Raw genomic sequence first — 17245 nt, 5'->3', positions numbered from 1 at the left:
TGGATATATCTCCAAAATATTATGCTGAGTTAAAGAAGTCTTACATAAAGGAATACAAGCTCTATGATTCTACACATGAGATATTCTAGAGTGGGCAAAATTAATGTATGGCAGAACAAAATTAGAACAGTGATTGCTTCTAGGTGGGGACAGAAAATGAATGGGAAGGAGCATACAGAAACATCAGGGATACTAAACTATATTTTGACAGGGAGTTGCAATACAGGATCAATTATTGATACCAACATTATCAGCTATATAACCTTCAGCAAATTACTTAATGTCTCAGTAATTACTTAATATCTAAGCAATGTAATTACTTAAGTCTCAGTAACTTCACTTATCTTATTAGGTTGTGGTAAAAAGTTAATGAAATTAGACCATCAAGTCTGGGGACATAGTATATGATAAACAGTAGCCATTATTAATTGGAATTATGTGTTCCACCTTTCACACAATTAAAGCCAGACTATTATAATACAATCATCTCCTAATTCATATTACAATATCTTTATCAACTTCTTTACTCTTCAAATTTTCATTTTTCTACAACATTTTCAAACACATAATCTAAATAGCAGCAATGAACTGGGATGGGGGCAGGGGAGATGGAAATAATACAACTTTTTGGTAATGGTTAAAAAATTCAGTTTTTCACTGCCCTAAGTGAAATTTTATCCTGTTGTTACTTCTCATTTCCAAAAAAAGAAGGGAAAAAAAGAAAAAAAACAGTTTTACTAATTCTAATCTTGAGAGGATTTTGGTTTACTCAGGCTAAAGTTATTTGGTAAAACATCTGTCTTAAAAGGAAAACAAGTAACATTCTTTTCAAATTCCCTAGAAGACTGTGTGGGACAATTATACAAAGTATCTGTAAAATTCACTCCAGTCCTAATCGCTACTTTCCACTACAAATTCATTTTCTTCTTATTATTTTCCAAGTTTGTTCTGACACTTATTTCTCTCTCTGATTCTTACTTGGGTTAGCTGAGGCTGGGAAAAACAAAATATGTATTTGTATCCACAACCAAATTTCATTAATTACAAGCAGATTTTTTTGCACTTAAAACTTGTCCCAAAATTAATTATTTAAACAAATTATTTTCCATTTAATTATTTAAACAAGTTATCTTCCATTTCAAGTTCTTAAATCCTTCTCTCTCCCCCTTCCTCCCCTCCCCCCTCCCTCCCCTCTTTCTTCTTCTTCTTCTTCTTCTTCTTCTTCTTCTTTCTTCTTTCTTCTTTCTTCTTCTTTCTTTCTTCTTCCTCCTCCTCCCTCCTCCTCCCTCCTCCTCCCTCCTCCTCCCTCCTCCTCCCTCCTCCTCCCTCCTCCTCCTCCTCCTCCTCCTCCTCCTCCTCCTCCTCCTCCTCCTCCTCCTCCTCCTCTCTCTTCTTCTTCTTCTTCTTCTTCTTCTTCTTCTTCTTCTTCTTCTTCTCTCTCTCTCTCTCTCTCTCTCTCTCTCTCTCTCTCTCTCATCTGTGGTACTGGAGACTGAACCCAGGAGTACTCTACTCCCGAGCTACAACCCCAGCCTATTTTATTTTTTTGAGACAGGGTCTTACTAAATTGCCCAGGTTGGCCTTCCATCTGTGATCCTCCTACTCAGTCTCCCAAGCAGCTGGAATTATAGGCATGTGCTACCACATCCAGCTTAAATCTATATTGTAAATCTATGATGATAAAATATTTTTTGGAAGGAAAACAGTTTGATAGGTCAAGTTGTTTTCTTCAAATCATGGTACTTACTAACTGACCTTGTAAATTAACAAAGTACACAGAGAGCTACAAAGGATCAAGAAAAAGATGACATCTACATAAAGGTCTCATCAGTAGAACAGGGGCATTTCTTACCAAGGAAGACACAAATTCTTTCTCCTAACTAGATCTGTTTGGGAAATCACTGAAAAGAGTAGCCTACATAATAAATAATAAATAAAATAAATAAATAAAAGAGTAGTCCACATAATAAATAATCCATAAATTATAATTTACTGTATAGTATTATTCTGCTAAAATATTAGTATCTCTGCCAAAAGGACTTTGTTTCCCCCAATTCCAAGAATTTCTCTACTTAGAAAATACTGGGATCTATATGGACCAGACCTGCAAAGATATCTATTTCAGTCTGAATAAATCAGATAAATACAAGAAGGAAGACTTTAGGATTTTCAGAACTCAGATTCCAGGTTTCAAATATTTTTAGGATACAATAATGATCAAAGATAAGTAGCAATTAGTTATGTTTCAGAGATAGCATTTGAATTAGGTTTAAAGTCTGATCTCACTGAACTAACCCCTTTGCATCTTCACCTTCATGGAGCTATGCAGTTTCTATCGATAAGTGACTATTTTTCCTAATTAAAATTTCCCCTAAGGAAATGAGTATATTCTTATATTACCTAATTTGTCTCAATCTTTCTAGAAGACTATTTATCATACACCTCTAAACTATTTAAATGTTCTTTGGCTTTCAGAAACAGCTTTACCCAGAAGTATGTTTCCAAAGCTCTGTGTCCATCTTCTGTGCCTATCTTTGCTTTAGTTTGTGTCCAATACTCTGCTAGCTTCTCTAAACACAGCAGGGAGGCTGCCTTGGCATCCTCAACTTAGAATCCTTAGTCATCCTAATAGAAAAGTTAGGCTTTGTTCCAAAAAAGATGGATGGCTCTAATTAATTAGCCCAACTTAAAGCTAGGGGAGTATGGGTAACTAGAAATGACACTTTGCCTGAGACCATAGAAAATAAAAGGCAAGGTTCCCAAAAGAAACTTTCTGAGCATAAAATTAATATATGTCTGTAAAACATACATAATCTTTGACTTGGGAGTTCCACTTCCAGGGATTAAAATTTACACCATAATTGTATGCCAATCAGTGATTTAATTGCTTTACAAGAATTAACTCATTTAATCTTTGCAACAATTCTATGAGGCAGAAACTATCAGTAATCAATTGTTGATTATTAATGAACTATTGATACTAATCAATTTATTATTATCTCATTTTATGGATACAGAAACTGAGACCAAAAAATTAAGTAACTTGTCTAAGGTCAGACTATTAAGAGGCAAAACCAGGGATCAAACCCAGACCACCTGGCTTCATTTCACACTTTCAACTTTACCACTACTAAACTTTACTACCTCTCTCTTTACTAATCCAAGAAATTAAGAATGAATTCAAGCCAGTCATAGTGGCGCATGCCTGTAATCCCAGTGACTCCTGAGGTTGAGGCAAGAAGATGGCAAGTTTAAAGCCTGCCTCAGCAAATTAATGAGGCCATAAGCAACTCAATGAGACTCTGTCTCTAAATAAAAAAGGGCTGAGGATGTGGCTAAGTGGTTAAGCACCCCTGGGGCAATCCTTGGTACCAAAAAAAGACAGAGAGAAATAGAGAATGAATTAAAAAATTTACCTAAGATTCATCATAACACCATTTACAACTGCAGAAACTTGGAAATAACCTAAATGTCTCATCATAAGCAATTCACTGGCAAAGTTATTGTAAGAACATTAAATTGTATATTAAAATGATAAAATACTTGGTTAATAAAAAATAATTTCATTACATAAAATATACAGTATATAAAAATCTGGCAGTTGTTCTTAAAAATACTGCATAAATGAACAGATGTTATGAACTTGTTTTGTAAGAAATAAAATACTAATGATAAAAATATTATACATAAATGCACATAAAAATCTCTAGAAAGATATGTTAAAATGTTACAAGTATGCCACTTTGGTAATACCCCCAGGGGTGGCTAAAATCAAAAAGATACAAAATAAACAAGAGAAAAATTTAAAAATTAAGGTGAGCAACTCTTGACTCCTTAAGAGAACACAAGTAATTCACTGTAGCTGATGCTTACTTATTTGCCAATTACCAACTACTCACATAATTTCCTTGAGTCTTGTAACAATTTCTTCAATAGCTTCAAACCTCATGACCCAGAAGCACAAACAACCCTTGGTAAACATAGTGATTTCAACATACCATTTCTTTAAAATTATTCATTTAAAATAGTCCCTAAAGTGAGCTTCTATATAATATGTACATAGAAGAAAAGACTATTTTGTTTTGATTTTTTAATTAGGTGCTTTGGTAACTATTAATGTTTAATCATTAGTAGGGAAAAAACAGAAATGTTATATAAGGGAGTAAAATTAAAATGATAGGACAGTTTTCAGAAATCATACAATCTAACTGAACAAATTAAATCAGTCCAGGATCTAGATATTTTTGGAATCAAACCATTGTTTTTTTTTAAAAACTGTTTCAAGTAACATTCACATTTATGGAGTAATAAAAATGATATCATTATTTATTCAGATTAAAATCAAACAGGAAAGATTATAATATCTCAAAAATAAATACACAAGCACATAGCTTTATAGAACTCGTTTTTCTTTTTAAAAATAACAAAAAACATGATGCTTATTTAGCTGTGTTTTGATATATGCATGAATGTTATAACCATGCTTCTAAGTAACATCAATATTTGTCAATGCTAGGAGGAGGAGTGGCAAACAGGTACAAAAACAAAGATGTCCCAACCCACACCAGTGTATGTGAGTATCCTTTCTTATGCAGACTTCTAATATTGCAGACCAATGATGCTGGCGTTTAAGGGTAAGGAATAGAATATCTCCTGAAGCAGTCCTGATACCAATCATACATAAAAGAGACAGATTAGGTTAGGCAAATAATCCATTCTTGTCACCTTAGACCTGACAGGAATGGATTATTTGCCTAGCCCTCACCTAGGTCTAGATGTAAAGAGACATGTTGATACATTGCTGGTGGGACTGCAAATTAGTGCAACCACCCTAGAAAGTAGATTTCTCAGAAAACCTGGAATGGAACTGCCATTTGACCCAGTTTATCCCACTCCTTGATATATACCCAAAATACCTAAAATCAGCCTACTACACTGACTCAGCCACATCAATGTTTATAGCAGTTGAATTCACAATAGCTATGGAACCAAGCTAGGTACCTTCCCTTCAACAGATGAATGGATAAAGAAAATGTGGTGTATATATACACAAGGGAATGTTACTCAGCCATAAAGAATGAAATTATGGCACTTAGTAGTAAACAGATGGAACTGGAGACCATCATGCTAAGTGAAATAAGCCAATCCCCCAAAAAACAAAGGCCAAATGCTCTCTCTGTTGTCTCTGATATGGGGATGCTAACACACAGTAAGTAGGAGAGGGAAGAATAGAAGTTCAGTAGATTAGACAAAGGGGAATGGAGGGAAGGGATGGGGGATAGAAATAGGAAAGACAGTAAAATGAATCGGACATAACTTTCCTCTATTCAGATAAGAATAAATGACCAGTGTAACTCCATATCATGTTCAACCACAAGAATCGGATCCTAATTAGAATAAGGCATACTCCATGTATGTACATGATACATTCAGCATCAAATTCATCAAATACAAATACATCAAAATACATTCTACCATCATGTACATCTAAAAAGGACAAATAAAGTCAAGAGTAAAAAAAGAGAGAGAGACAAGTTGAAACTGGATATAGTGGTGCACAACTATAATCCCAGCTACTTAGGAGGCTGAGAAAAGAGGATCACAATATCAAGGTCTCTGCAACTTAGCAAGATCCTATCTCAAAAATAAAAAAAGGCTGGGGATGTAGCTCAGAGGTAGAACAGTCCTGGGTTCAATCCCTAATACCATAAAAATAAGTAAGACAAGTTGAAAGGAAAAATTACTTTTATCAGATGATGGTAGACCAGAAAATAAGCAGAATGGTTATCTATATCCTTTAAGAAACCACAGCCCCAATAGGAGTAAACTATACCTTGGAAACCTTTTGTTTGTTGGGGTGTGTGTGTGTTTGTGTGTGTGTGTGTGTGTGTGTGTGTGTGTGTTTTATAGCCCTTAAAAAAGTATTTTATTTTTTTATTTATTTTTGCAGGGCTAAGGGTTGAAACGAGAGGCACTCTACCACTGAGCTACATCCCCAGCCCTGTTTATATATACATAAATTTTTTTGAGACAGGGTCTTGCTAAGTTATCCAGACTGCCTGGGCCTCCTGACTAGCTGGAATTATAGGCATGTACCACTGTTTCCAACTAGAAAAGTCTTATTTCAGTATTTCAGCCTTGTTTCAGCTGTGTCTCAGAAAATAAAGGGAAAATTTATTTGGTACAGGATGATAGTTAGGTGGGAATGTTAAGAAAAAGTAGTAACTTTATGAGCTGGAATAGAGAAATGGAAGAAGGGGGGTTAAGCAGACCTTTCCCTTGTGGAGGCTTTCTGTCCACTGTAAATTCTGAAAGACTGGGGTTTCATTTCATTAAAAGTTCTAGAACTGGGAATGGTTGTACATGCCTGTAATCCCAGCAACTCCAGAGGATAAGGTAGGAGGATTGCAAGGTTGAGACCATCCTCAGAAAGTTAGCAAGGCCCAAAGCAACTCAGTGAGACCTTGTCTTTAAATAAAAAGGGGTAGGGATGTAGTTCAGTGGTAAAGCACCCCTGGGTTCAACCCCAGTACTAAAAAATAAAATAAGAAACTAGAAAATTTCCATACAGGTACTTAGAACCAAATTCACTGGGACAAAGTCACAGTGGTACTATAGTCAAGAAGGCAGGAGCTTTTGGTAATGTTTGAAATTTTTGTAACAAATATGTATTACTACAATAAGTAAGATATAAAAGAGTTTAGCAATAGGGAGGTCAGTTAAAGCAATATGCAAAGGAATATGCAGGAACATGTATCAGGAATGTGCAACAGAACCACAAAGGTTGAGTCAAGCTGAACAGAAAAACAGATGAGGGGCTGGGGCTAGAGCTCAGTGGTAGAGCATTTGCCTAGAATGTATGCAGCACTGGGTTCAATTCTCAGCACTGCATATAGATAAATGAATAAAGTAAAGGTCTATCAACATCTAAAAAAATTAAAAAGAAAGAAAGAAAGAAAAGAAAAAGGAAATATTTTAAAAAGAAAGAAAAGAAAACCAGATATGCACAGAGACAGAAGGTATAGCTCAGTGGTAGACTGGGGTTAGTATGCAGCAAGACTCTGGATTTGATCACCAACACACACACAAAAGAAAAGAAAAATAGCGGAGATTCTAAACAATATGGCACAAAAAATCAAGAGCCAGGCTTCTGGATCAGTGAAAAAGTAAGTTTATAAGGAGATGAAGTCAAGATGTGAGTAAAAGCGAGAAGAAATGCTACACGCCTGTGATCCCACAGGAAGATCACAAATTCAAGGCCAGCCTGGGTAAGACACTGTCTCAAAATAAAAAAATCAAAAGTGCTGGGCCTGGTGACTTCAGGAGGCTGAGACAGAAGAACTGCAAGTTCAAAACCAGCCTCAGCAAATCAGCAAGGCCCTGAGCAACTTTGCAAGACTCTATCTCAAAACAAATAAATTAATTAAGAGGGCTAGGGATATGGCTCAGTCATTAAGTGACCCTGGCTTTAATCCCCCATACCAAAAAAAACAAACAAACAAACAAAAAAAGCTGGGAATGTAGCTCGGTGGTAAAGCACACCTGAGTTCAATCCCTAGTACCTAATAATAATAATAATAATAATAATAATAATTATGAACTTTTAAAAGAAATTAAATATATTGGACTACATAAAATTTATGCAGCATGACACAGGACATGCATTTATCAAACTGATAGTCAGCCCTAAGTATTCTGGGTTCCACATTCAACAACACTTGCAAATTTAACCAACTACAGATTGACAATATTCAAGAAAAAAATATTTTGTCTGTACTGAACATATACAGACTTTTCTTGTTAGTATACCCTAAATGATATAGTATAACAACTATTTATATAGAATTTACATTGTATTACTTAAGTAATCTAGAGATGATGGAGGTTATATGTAGGTTATATGCAAATATTCATTTCATATAAGGGACTTGAGTATCTTCAGATTTTGGTGTCCTGAAGTTGGGGGAGGCGTCCTGGAACCAATCCCCCATGGATACCAAGAGACAACTGTATAATGTTCTGAAATCATTATCCTAATTATCAAATCCATGAGCTTATTTTAGCCTTCATTATACACATCATCTTCAGAACATTTCATACTTATTTACTATTTTATCTTCCTGAAAATTTGGCACACCCTGAGCTTCGATGATACCACACAATCTTTGTTCTCTTTCCTGGTTGTTCAGTTTCCTGGCTGCTACTACTTTATCTGCCTCTTGAATATTGATTTTTCTCTGGGTTCAACCATTATGTCACTCCTCTTCTCATTCTATACATTTCCTAAGGAATCTCATTCTTTTCTTCATATCTGACAATCAACTAGCTATTGAAAATTGTCAAATCTCTAATCTTCACCTCTGTCTTTACCACCTGACATATATTTACAACACCCAAATGGTATCTCTATCTTGATTAGCATTTCATCTAAATTCATTCCTTCTCCTTAATGCTTTAATTGCATTTATAGTATCATTACCCAGTCATTACTCAGGCTAGAGATTTTGTTATCCTCAACTATTCTTCTTACTTTACTCCTCATACTCATTCATTACTAAATTTTGCTAATTTGAGCTTTCAAATTTCTCTAGCATCCATAAACTCCTTTCTATTTTCACTGTAAATGCTCCAGAATGCTGATACTGGTCTTTCTGTCTCTTGTTCACTGCCATTTGAGTTACTTTTCTAGGTTAATTCTTGCTTTTCAAAAATTCATTTCAAAAACCTCACTATCTACAGAGTCAATGCTAAATTCTACAAAGCTTTTCACAGCCTGATCCCAATCACTTCAACATCAAAGCTGACCTCCATTTCCAACTACACTACTCTCCATAACTGTAACAGGGTACACACATACTTCCACATTTTTCTCTCTGCCTATAAACTCTATCCTCTTTTCCATATAGCAAAGGCTTATTCATCATTCTCAACCTGGTTTAAACATCACCTCTCATAAGAAGTCTTCTCTTTCTCTCAGGAAAACAGGTCTAACTTCTTATCATTACTTCTTACTTCAAGACTTCCTCCACTAAGTTAAAAATATTTTTCTTTTTCTTTTTTTTAAGACATTTGAACTCCTGAACTCAAGTAATCCTCCCACCTCCTGAATCTCCTCACGAGCTGAAACTACATACCCAGCTCTGAGACTCACCTATTTATTCATTTATTTACTGACCTCACACTTGGCACAATGACTATAAAGTGATAAATATTTTTCATCAATTAATCCAAAACATTTCTTGACAGGTAAGAAAAACAATAACCAGGGCTAGCATGTGTGAGAGGCACTGGGTTCAATTCTCAGCATCACATATAAATAAATAAAATAAAGTTCTATCAACAACTGAAAAATAATAATAATTTTTAAATTAAAAAAAACAACAATAACCAGGAAATCCCAACTCCTTCAATATAGATTGGGGATGAGAAAGGAACCCTGAACTATGTATTCCAATGGTTTAATAATAATCAAATATCCATTTTTAAATGGATAGTCTTATGGGGCTGGCCTAGGTGAAACTCACTGGTACAGTGTGTGCTCAATATGCACAAAGCCCTGGGTTCATCACATACACACACACACACACACACACACACACACACACACACACCTCAAGAGGCTGTAGCAGAAGGATCCCAAGTTCCAGATCAGTCTGTACAATTTTTTTTTTTTAAGAGAGAGGTGAGAGAAAGAGAGAATTTTTAATATTCATTTTTTAGTTTTCGGCAGACACAACATCTTTGTTTGTACGTGGTGCTGAGGATCGAACCTGGGCAGCACGCATGCCAGGCGAGCACGCTACCGCTTGAGCCACACCCCCAGCCCAGTCTGTACAACTTAACAAGAGTCTACCTCAAAATGAAATTTTAAAAATAAGGGCTGCCAGGCATGGTGGGGCAGACCTGTAATCTCAGCAACTCAGGAGGCTGAGGAAGGAGGATCACAAGACCAGCCTCAGCAATTTAGTGAGGTCCTAAGCAATTTAGTGAGACCCTGTCTCAAAAATAAAATTAAAAGGGTTGGAGATGTGGTTCAGTGGGAAAGTACCCCTGGATTAAATCGATGGTAACAAAAAAAAATGGGGGGGATGGCAGGGAGGGTGTAGTTCAGTAGTAAAACTATTGCCTAAGCACGGAGGCCCTGGATTCAATTCTCAGGGGAAAAAAAAGAAAAAGTCTCAAAACATGGTATTTTAGGTATTATACATAAATTTTCCTTTTGGCCTACCTCACCTATAATATATTACTTAAATGAAACCAATTAAGTACCTACGAAGTATTTCAAATGCTTTCTCTAATATATGTGAACACTTTGATTTGAAAATACAAGAACCTCAAATGATTATCAAACTTAACTCTAGGTTAAATAAAATCTAGAAAAGTAGATTATTTCTAAATTTATTAATGGAAAGCAGAAGTAAGGAAAAAATAAATGAAAGTAAAGGCATGTAGGGAATGAATACAATAGTCATCAATTTTATTTGACAAATCTCAGTGTAACTAAAAGTAAAAATAGTTGGCTAAATAACTATCTACTAGAAACAAATATTTCTAATTATTCTGTGAAGACATAAAGTCTGGAAAATAAAGTCTTAATTTCAAATTATCAAAATCAAAACAGCTATTTTTAAAAAAGGGGGGAGGGGGTTCAAACTATGTTTTCCTAAACAGGAGAGCAGCATCATAAAAACACAAAATTGGAAAAAAGTAAATGTCCAATAATAAAGTGAATGATGAAGTTAAACTGATATTCACACAAGATGTAATAATTCCACCACTGAAGATTATGTTCTTCTGAAATTTTTTTTTTTTTTTTTTTTTTAGAGAATTTTAACATTTATTTATTTTTCTTAGTTCTCGGTGGACACAACATCTTCGTTTGTATGTGGTGCTGAGGATCGAACCCGGGCCGCACGCATGCCAGGCGAGCGCGCTACCACTTGAGTCACATCCCCAGCCCCTCTTCTGAAATTTTATAGCATAAAAATTTCCTGGGGCTGGGGTTGTGGCTCAGTGGTAGAGCGCTTACCTAGCATGTTTGAGGCACTGGGTTTCAAATCTCAACAACACATATAAATAAATAAAAAATTAACGTATATCAACAACTAAAAAAAAAAATTTTTTTTTAATTTTCTTATGTTGCACTGCTCAGAAGCAGAAAGCACCTGCCTACCTTGGTTCCATCCCCAGTAACAAAACAACAACAAATCCTTACACCACCAATATGGAGTTGAGTATCTTTTATCTTCCTTATAGCTTTTTTCAAATTAAACCTTTTATTTTGAGGTATTGTAGATTTACAGTTGTAAAGCCAGGGTTGGTATTGGTTACTCGGGAGGCTGAGGCAGGAGGATCAAAAGTTCAAGGCCAGTTTGGGCAACTTAGCAAGACCCTGTCTCAAAATAAACAAACAACAACAATAAAAAAAAAAAAAAAAAAAAAAAAAAAAAAAAAAAAACACCCAACTGGGGATGTAGCTCAATGGTATAGGGCCCTGGGTAAACAAACATACACACAAAGAGCTGTCAGAATGAAACCATGTACCCTTTACTTAGTTTTCCTTAATTGTAACATCTTACAAAATCATAGCACAATACCATCACTAGGATACAAACTTCATTGTAACTCACCATTCTTACTTGGATCTCCCCTATCAAATGTATTCATTTGTTTGTATGAGTGGTATTTAGTTCTCCAAAATTTCATCACATATGGAACTTCATGTATCTACCATCCAGTGAAGATACAAACCAGTTGTATCATTACAAAAAAAACCCCTTTCTGTTGCCCTTTTATAACCATATCTCCCCTCTCCTTTGTTTTTTCCATATTTTTAACAACTGTGTGTCCACTCGATATTCATTTGTTAAATACTAAGTGTCAGGTACTCTGCTTTCTATGTAACTTGAATAGCACATGCTAACTCTTTTTTTTTCCACTTTTTAAAAGCAAATTTTCAAGACAGTGTTTTTTCTTTCAATTAATTTTAAAATAGATACATCAATAACCTCAACTGAATGGAAAAGGCACTTTAGGAACAAAAATAAAGAGTATGTTGGTTAGTAATTCCAGGAACTCTTGTATTAAATGTATACATTCCAGTAACATATCGTAGTATGATTAACTTTCAGAGAGAGCTGGATAATAAAATCATATTAGTGCCTGAAGAAAACTACATAATAAAGGCCTGCAGAATCAATTAGATTGAATCTTCAATTGTAATTTAAATAAATTAAAAAACAAAAGATTTAGTAGATTTTCTTTCAGAAGAAGACTATAACCACAAATCAAAAGCAACCCTGAGTTCAATCTCTAGTATTAAAAAACAAAAACAGGGGCTGGGTTTGTGGCTCAGTGGTAGAGCACTTGCCCAGCATGTGTGAGACACTGGGTTGGATTCTCAGTAACACATATAAATAAATAAATAAAATAAAGGTCCATCAACAACTAATAAAAATATTTTTTAAAAAAAACTAAAAAAAAGGGCTGGGGATGTGGCTCAAGCGGTAGCGCGCTCGCCTGGCATGCGTGTGGCCCAGGTTTGATCCTCAGCACCACATACAAACAAAGATGTTGTGTCCGCCGAAAACTAAAAAGTAAATATTAAAATTCTCTCTCGTCTCTCTCTTTAAAAAAAAAAAAAACTGAACAGTTCACTTTTAAGTTTTTTGTTTTATTTGTTTTCTGTGTCTTCATACGTGTACTTAGGGTAATGATGTCCATCTCATTCCACTGTCTTTCCTACCTCCCCTACTTTTAACAGTGAAATTTATTGCACGTAAATTATATTTGAATAAACTACAAAAAATCATCCCAAATAGGAAAAAAAATTATACATTTCACTATTGAGATTATGCAATCTAGGGCTAGGGATGTGGCTCAAGGGGTAGCACGCTCGTCTGGCATGCGTGCAGCCCGGGGTTCGATCCTCAGCACCACATACAAAGATGTTGTGTCTGCCGATAACTAAAAAAATAAATAAATATTTAAAAAAAAAAAGAGAGATTATGCAATCTATACAATTTCTAGATTTTGTTACTAAAACAAAAATCTTCTTTGCTGTGAGAAGGGGAGTATCCTGGGGCAGAAGCTTGTAGGATTCCAATTGAGCTCAAAAAAAAAAAAAAAAAAAATCATCTATGTGAAAAGAAACTGACCAAAGCAGACTACATTGAGTTAGAGCCCGTGGGTCAAAGCAGAAAGATCAAACCAGTATGTAGCACTGAGGTACAGACACATTCAGAGGATGTCTTCACTAGGAAGCAGCCCAAGGAAGGAGGTAAGAGCCTGAATAGGTGAGAAGCATGTACAAAGACAGGCAGGAGACAAATCTGGGGAGTAGGTTAGGAAAGCCCTGTGCTAAGTCAGAGTATGCTGGAAGGCCCGGTACTGAGGCATCTATCCTACTATGTGCTCTTGGATCATGACAGGGCTGGAGTTGAGGGAAGAAAAGATAAAATGAAGAACCTGAGCATTAGCAGGAAAAGGGGATGGGAGTGAAGAAGAAAGATCAGTTATAGGGCTGGGGTTGGGGGGTGGCAGTGGCAATGCTTGCCTAGCATGTGTGAGACCATGGGTTTAATTCCTGGCACAGCAAAAAAATAAAAAGGTTGGTTTAAATGGAGAAACCAAACAAATAGGTAAACATATTAAGGATAATGAAAGCCAGAAAGCCAGATAACTTGCTGTCTATGAAGAACATTACAACCTGAAAAAGGAGAAAACTAGATTGGATCCTGGAGTGTTAAACTAAAATCAGAGGTATCAGGGTGAATTCAATTTTCATTATGTAAAGAAATATAGAGGGGCTGGGGGTCAGTTGGTAGAGTCCTTATTTCGCATGCACAAGGCCCTGGGTTCAATCCCCAGCACATGTGAGACACTGGGTTGGATTCTCAGCAACACATATAAAAGCAAATTTAAAAACAGCAACACATATAGAAGAAAGGAAGAAAGAAAGAAAGAAAGAAGGAAGCAAATGTGTATGTGTGATACATACATATATTTCCCAGATCCAACCATTAACAACCTTTCAGCAATATGACAGTGGCACTGAAAAATTTCATTCTCCATTAAAGGGAATCAGGATCCCTAGAGAAATGGCTAATGGCTAATTCCAGGCCAAGACAAGGAAGTACAAGATAAGCTATGGGGCAGGGCCTCAGTGGTAGAGTGCTGGTCCAGCATGCAGGAGGCCCCTAGGTGAGATTCACCAAAGAAACAAGGGGGAAAAAAAGATAATCCAGGAAATCTTTTTTTTTTTTTTTTTTTTGGTGGTACTGCAGATTAAACCCAGGTGCCCTATACCACTGAGCTACACCTCAGACTTTTATATTTTGAGACAGTCTTGCTCATTTGCCAAGGTTGGCCTTGAACTTGTGATCTTCCTACCACAGCCTCCTGAGTAGCTGGGGTAACAAGCATTTGCCACCACACCAGCCCAGGAATATCTTATGACCAAAAGTAAAGATACACTAAAAAAATGATAAGGACATGTCATAAAGATAAAACAAAACAAACAACAACAACAAAAAAAAAAAAACAGCTGTGTGGGCTATCACTGGCCAAATGAGAAATAATTTGAACACCAAAATAAATATTGGTATGGCCTGAATGTTTATAACCCCCCCAAAAAAATTCACCCCAATGTGATGATACTAGGAAGTGATGGTACTAGGTCATGGGGGTGGAGCCCTCATAAATGGGATTAGTTCCTCTATTAAAGAGATCCCAGAAAGCTCATTTGCCCTTTAGGTCATGTGAGGTTAAAGTGAAAACATGGCTATGAGGAAGTAAACCCTCATTGGAAACCAAATGTGCAGGAGCCTAAATCTTGAACTTTCAGTGTTTAGAACTTTAAGAAATAAATTTCTGTCATTTATACATTGCTCAGTTTAAGATATTTTTGTTAAAGTAACAAATTAAAACAAACTGTAATATAATATAATCCACTAATAAACAAGAAAACCATGAATTCATAGATGTCGATAAATGAATCCATCAAATTTTGTTGAGGAACAAGTATTTACATAGTTTCACAGTACTCCTCACAAAAACTATTAAGTATTAACTTCACAGTGGAGAAACCTGACAGATACTGAGATTTAAAGTGAAAATCACCAATAATGAAGTGAAACTGTGCACCACCTAACTGGATGCAGTGAGCATCATTTCTGTGATATTCTTGTCCAAGTGCATAATCTATATGGATCTAACCACGAGAGAACGGACAATTCTAAAATGAAGAAAATTCTACAAAATAACAAAACTGTAATCATTAAAAGTGCCAAGGTCACAGAGAAGAGGCAGGAACTGTTCCAGATTGAAGGAGACTAAAGAAACATATCAAATGCAACCCATAATTATGCAAGGATCCTTTTGCCAGTAAAGAAATTAACAGCACAATCAACAAAATAACTAGATATTGTACTGTATCAGTATGAATTTCCTATTTTGATGCTTGTACTGTGATTATGTAGGAAAATATAATCTTTGGAGAAAATGCACACTAAAGCATACTGGGGTGACAGGTTACTAGTTCAATAGCTTCCTCCTAAATTATGCAGGGAAAAAAATTCTTTGTACCATACTCGCAACTTTTCTTCAAGTTATGATTGTTTAAAAATGTTGGGGTGGGAGGAGAAGTTGGGCATGGTGGTACATGCCTGTAATCCCAGCTACTTAGAAGGCTGAGGCAAGAGGATACAAGTTCCAGACCAACCTGAGCAATTTATTGAGACCCTGTGTCAAAATAAAAATTTAAAAGACTGGGGTGTAGCTCAGTGGTAGAGTGCCTCTGGGTTCAATCTCCAGTGGGGGAAGTGGGGAGGGGAGGCAGAACAATGTCACTAAAAACTAAACAAGGTTAAAAACAGGCTGGGAGTGTAGCTGGGTGAAGCCCTTGCCTAGAATGCACAAGACCCTAAATTTGATCCCAGATCACAAAGGTTAAAAACAAAAGTGTCTCCTATCACACTTAATCTTGATAGGAGACACTAAACTAGGCAAAATTATTAGGAAATAAATGAAATTTTGAAACCAGGAGACACTCTAAATATAGCCCAGCCCCTTCTGTTAAATAACTGAGAGGTGAAAGATGAAAGATTTGCACTAAAAGAGGTGAAGTTCTTAGAACAGCAATAATGAGAAGGGCAATGGACCATCAAGAGTGGGTGGAACAATGGTATACTGACACTACTATGACCAACAGCAAAACACAATCTCAGAATCTCCTCTGAAAAATGAAGGAGATAGAACTGATATGTAAAATTCCTTGCCAGTGTGAGGCTGGAATTACCCTGGGGGGGAAAAAAGTGCTTCCCCAGTTCAGTTTTTTATCACATTGTTTACCTACATAGTCATACAAAGGAATGCAAACAAAAATAAACGTGCATGGACCTCTAACTCTCTTAAATTGTGAAAGTCCATCAATTAAAATATAAAATGCAATTAACTGGCCAAATTGCTCCTTGAAGAAAATTTTATGACGACTGAAGAGAACAATTAAAACACACATTAAAGTGAAACATCATTATCTCCAGCGATGGGCAGGATGCCTTTAATGAAATGACCGTCACGTCTGTCCTGAAAAAACCGGGCACCATTTCTCAGAAATGTTTAAAAGTTCAAAGATCCTTTCCCCTTCGCCGGTACCACGCGTTCGGAGGAGCGGTTATTATAGGCCCCCAACAACGCGCTGGACTCTCAGCACTTCCTTTTGGAGAAGACAGCCCCCTGCGTCACTCGTTACTCACTCAGGATGCAGGGCAGAAGTTTATCCCTGAGGAACTTAATACAGTCGGCTCCCGCCCTCCCAACCCTGCGGTCCAGGGCCCAATCCCGCTGGCACGAGGGCGCTACCCTGGTCCCCGGGCGCCTCCAGAGAGAGGGTCGCGGCCCCCAGCCTGGCCCGAGGCTGGCCTGCCCTGGGCCCGGCCGGCGCGGCCTCCCCTTCCCCGCCCGCGTCGTGCGGGTGCCCCATGCCCAACGCGAGGCTGGGCCGCGCCAACAAGGCCCGCCGCCGCCCGCCGGCTCCGCCGCTGCCTCCCGATCCGGGCCTCCCCGCCTCCCAGCCGCGACGCCCGGCCCCGCGGAGCCCACTGGACAGCGGCCGGGGGGCGGAGGCAAGGAGGCCCGGGGGCGGCGCCCGCCCCACACCCTTACCTGGCTTCTCGTGGTCGTAGCCTACCACAATGAAGTAGTCAGCCAGCCGGGCCATGGCCGCCGCCGCCGCGCCCGAGAAGCG

At 37.2% G+C, this 17245-nt stretch overlaps 1 protein-coding gene across 5 annotated transcripts in view; it reads right to left on the bottom strand.

The window, feature by feature from the left end:
- The window catches only part of Sbf2 (SET binding factor 2), a 426980-nt gene extending 409735 nt beyond the window's left edge, over positions 1-17245 (bottom strand). For all 5 annotated transcript variants that reach the window (XM_077798180.1, XM_077798181.1, XM_077798182.1 and 2 more), the window contains exon 1: positions 17164-17245. In XM_077798180.1, the coding sequence (XP_077654306.1) occupies positions 17164-17218 (55 nt within the window). In that variant the 5' untranslated portion in view covers positions 17219-17245. The remainder of the gene's footprint in view (positions 1-17163) is intronic.

Source organism: Urocitellus parryii, chromosome 4 (assembly GCF_045843805.1).
Source record: "Urocitellus parryii isolate mUroPar1 chromosome 4, mUroPar1.hap1, whole genome shotgun sequence".
Lineage (NCBI taxonomy): Eukaryota > Metazoa > Chordata > Mammalia > Rodentia > Sciuridae > Urocitellus > Urocitellus parryii.
The sequence above is the reverse complement of the archived record's forward strand: the minus strand, read 5'-3'. Positions and strand labels throughout refer to the sequence as shown.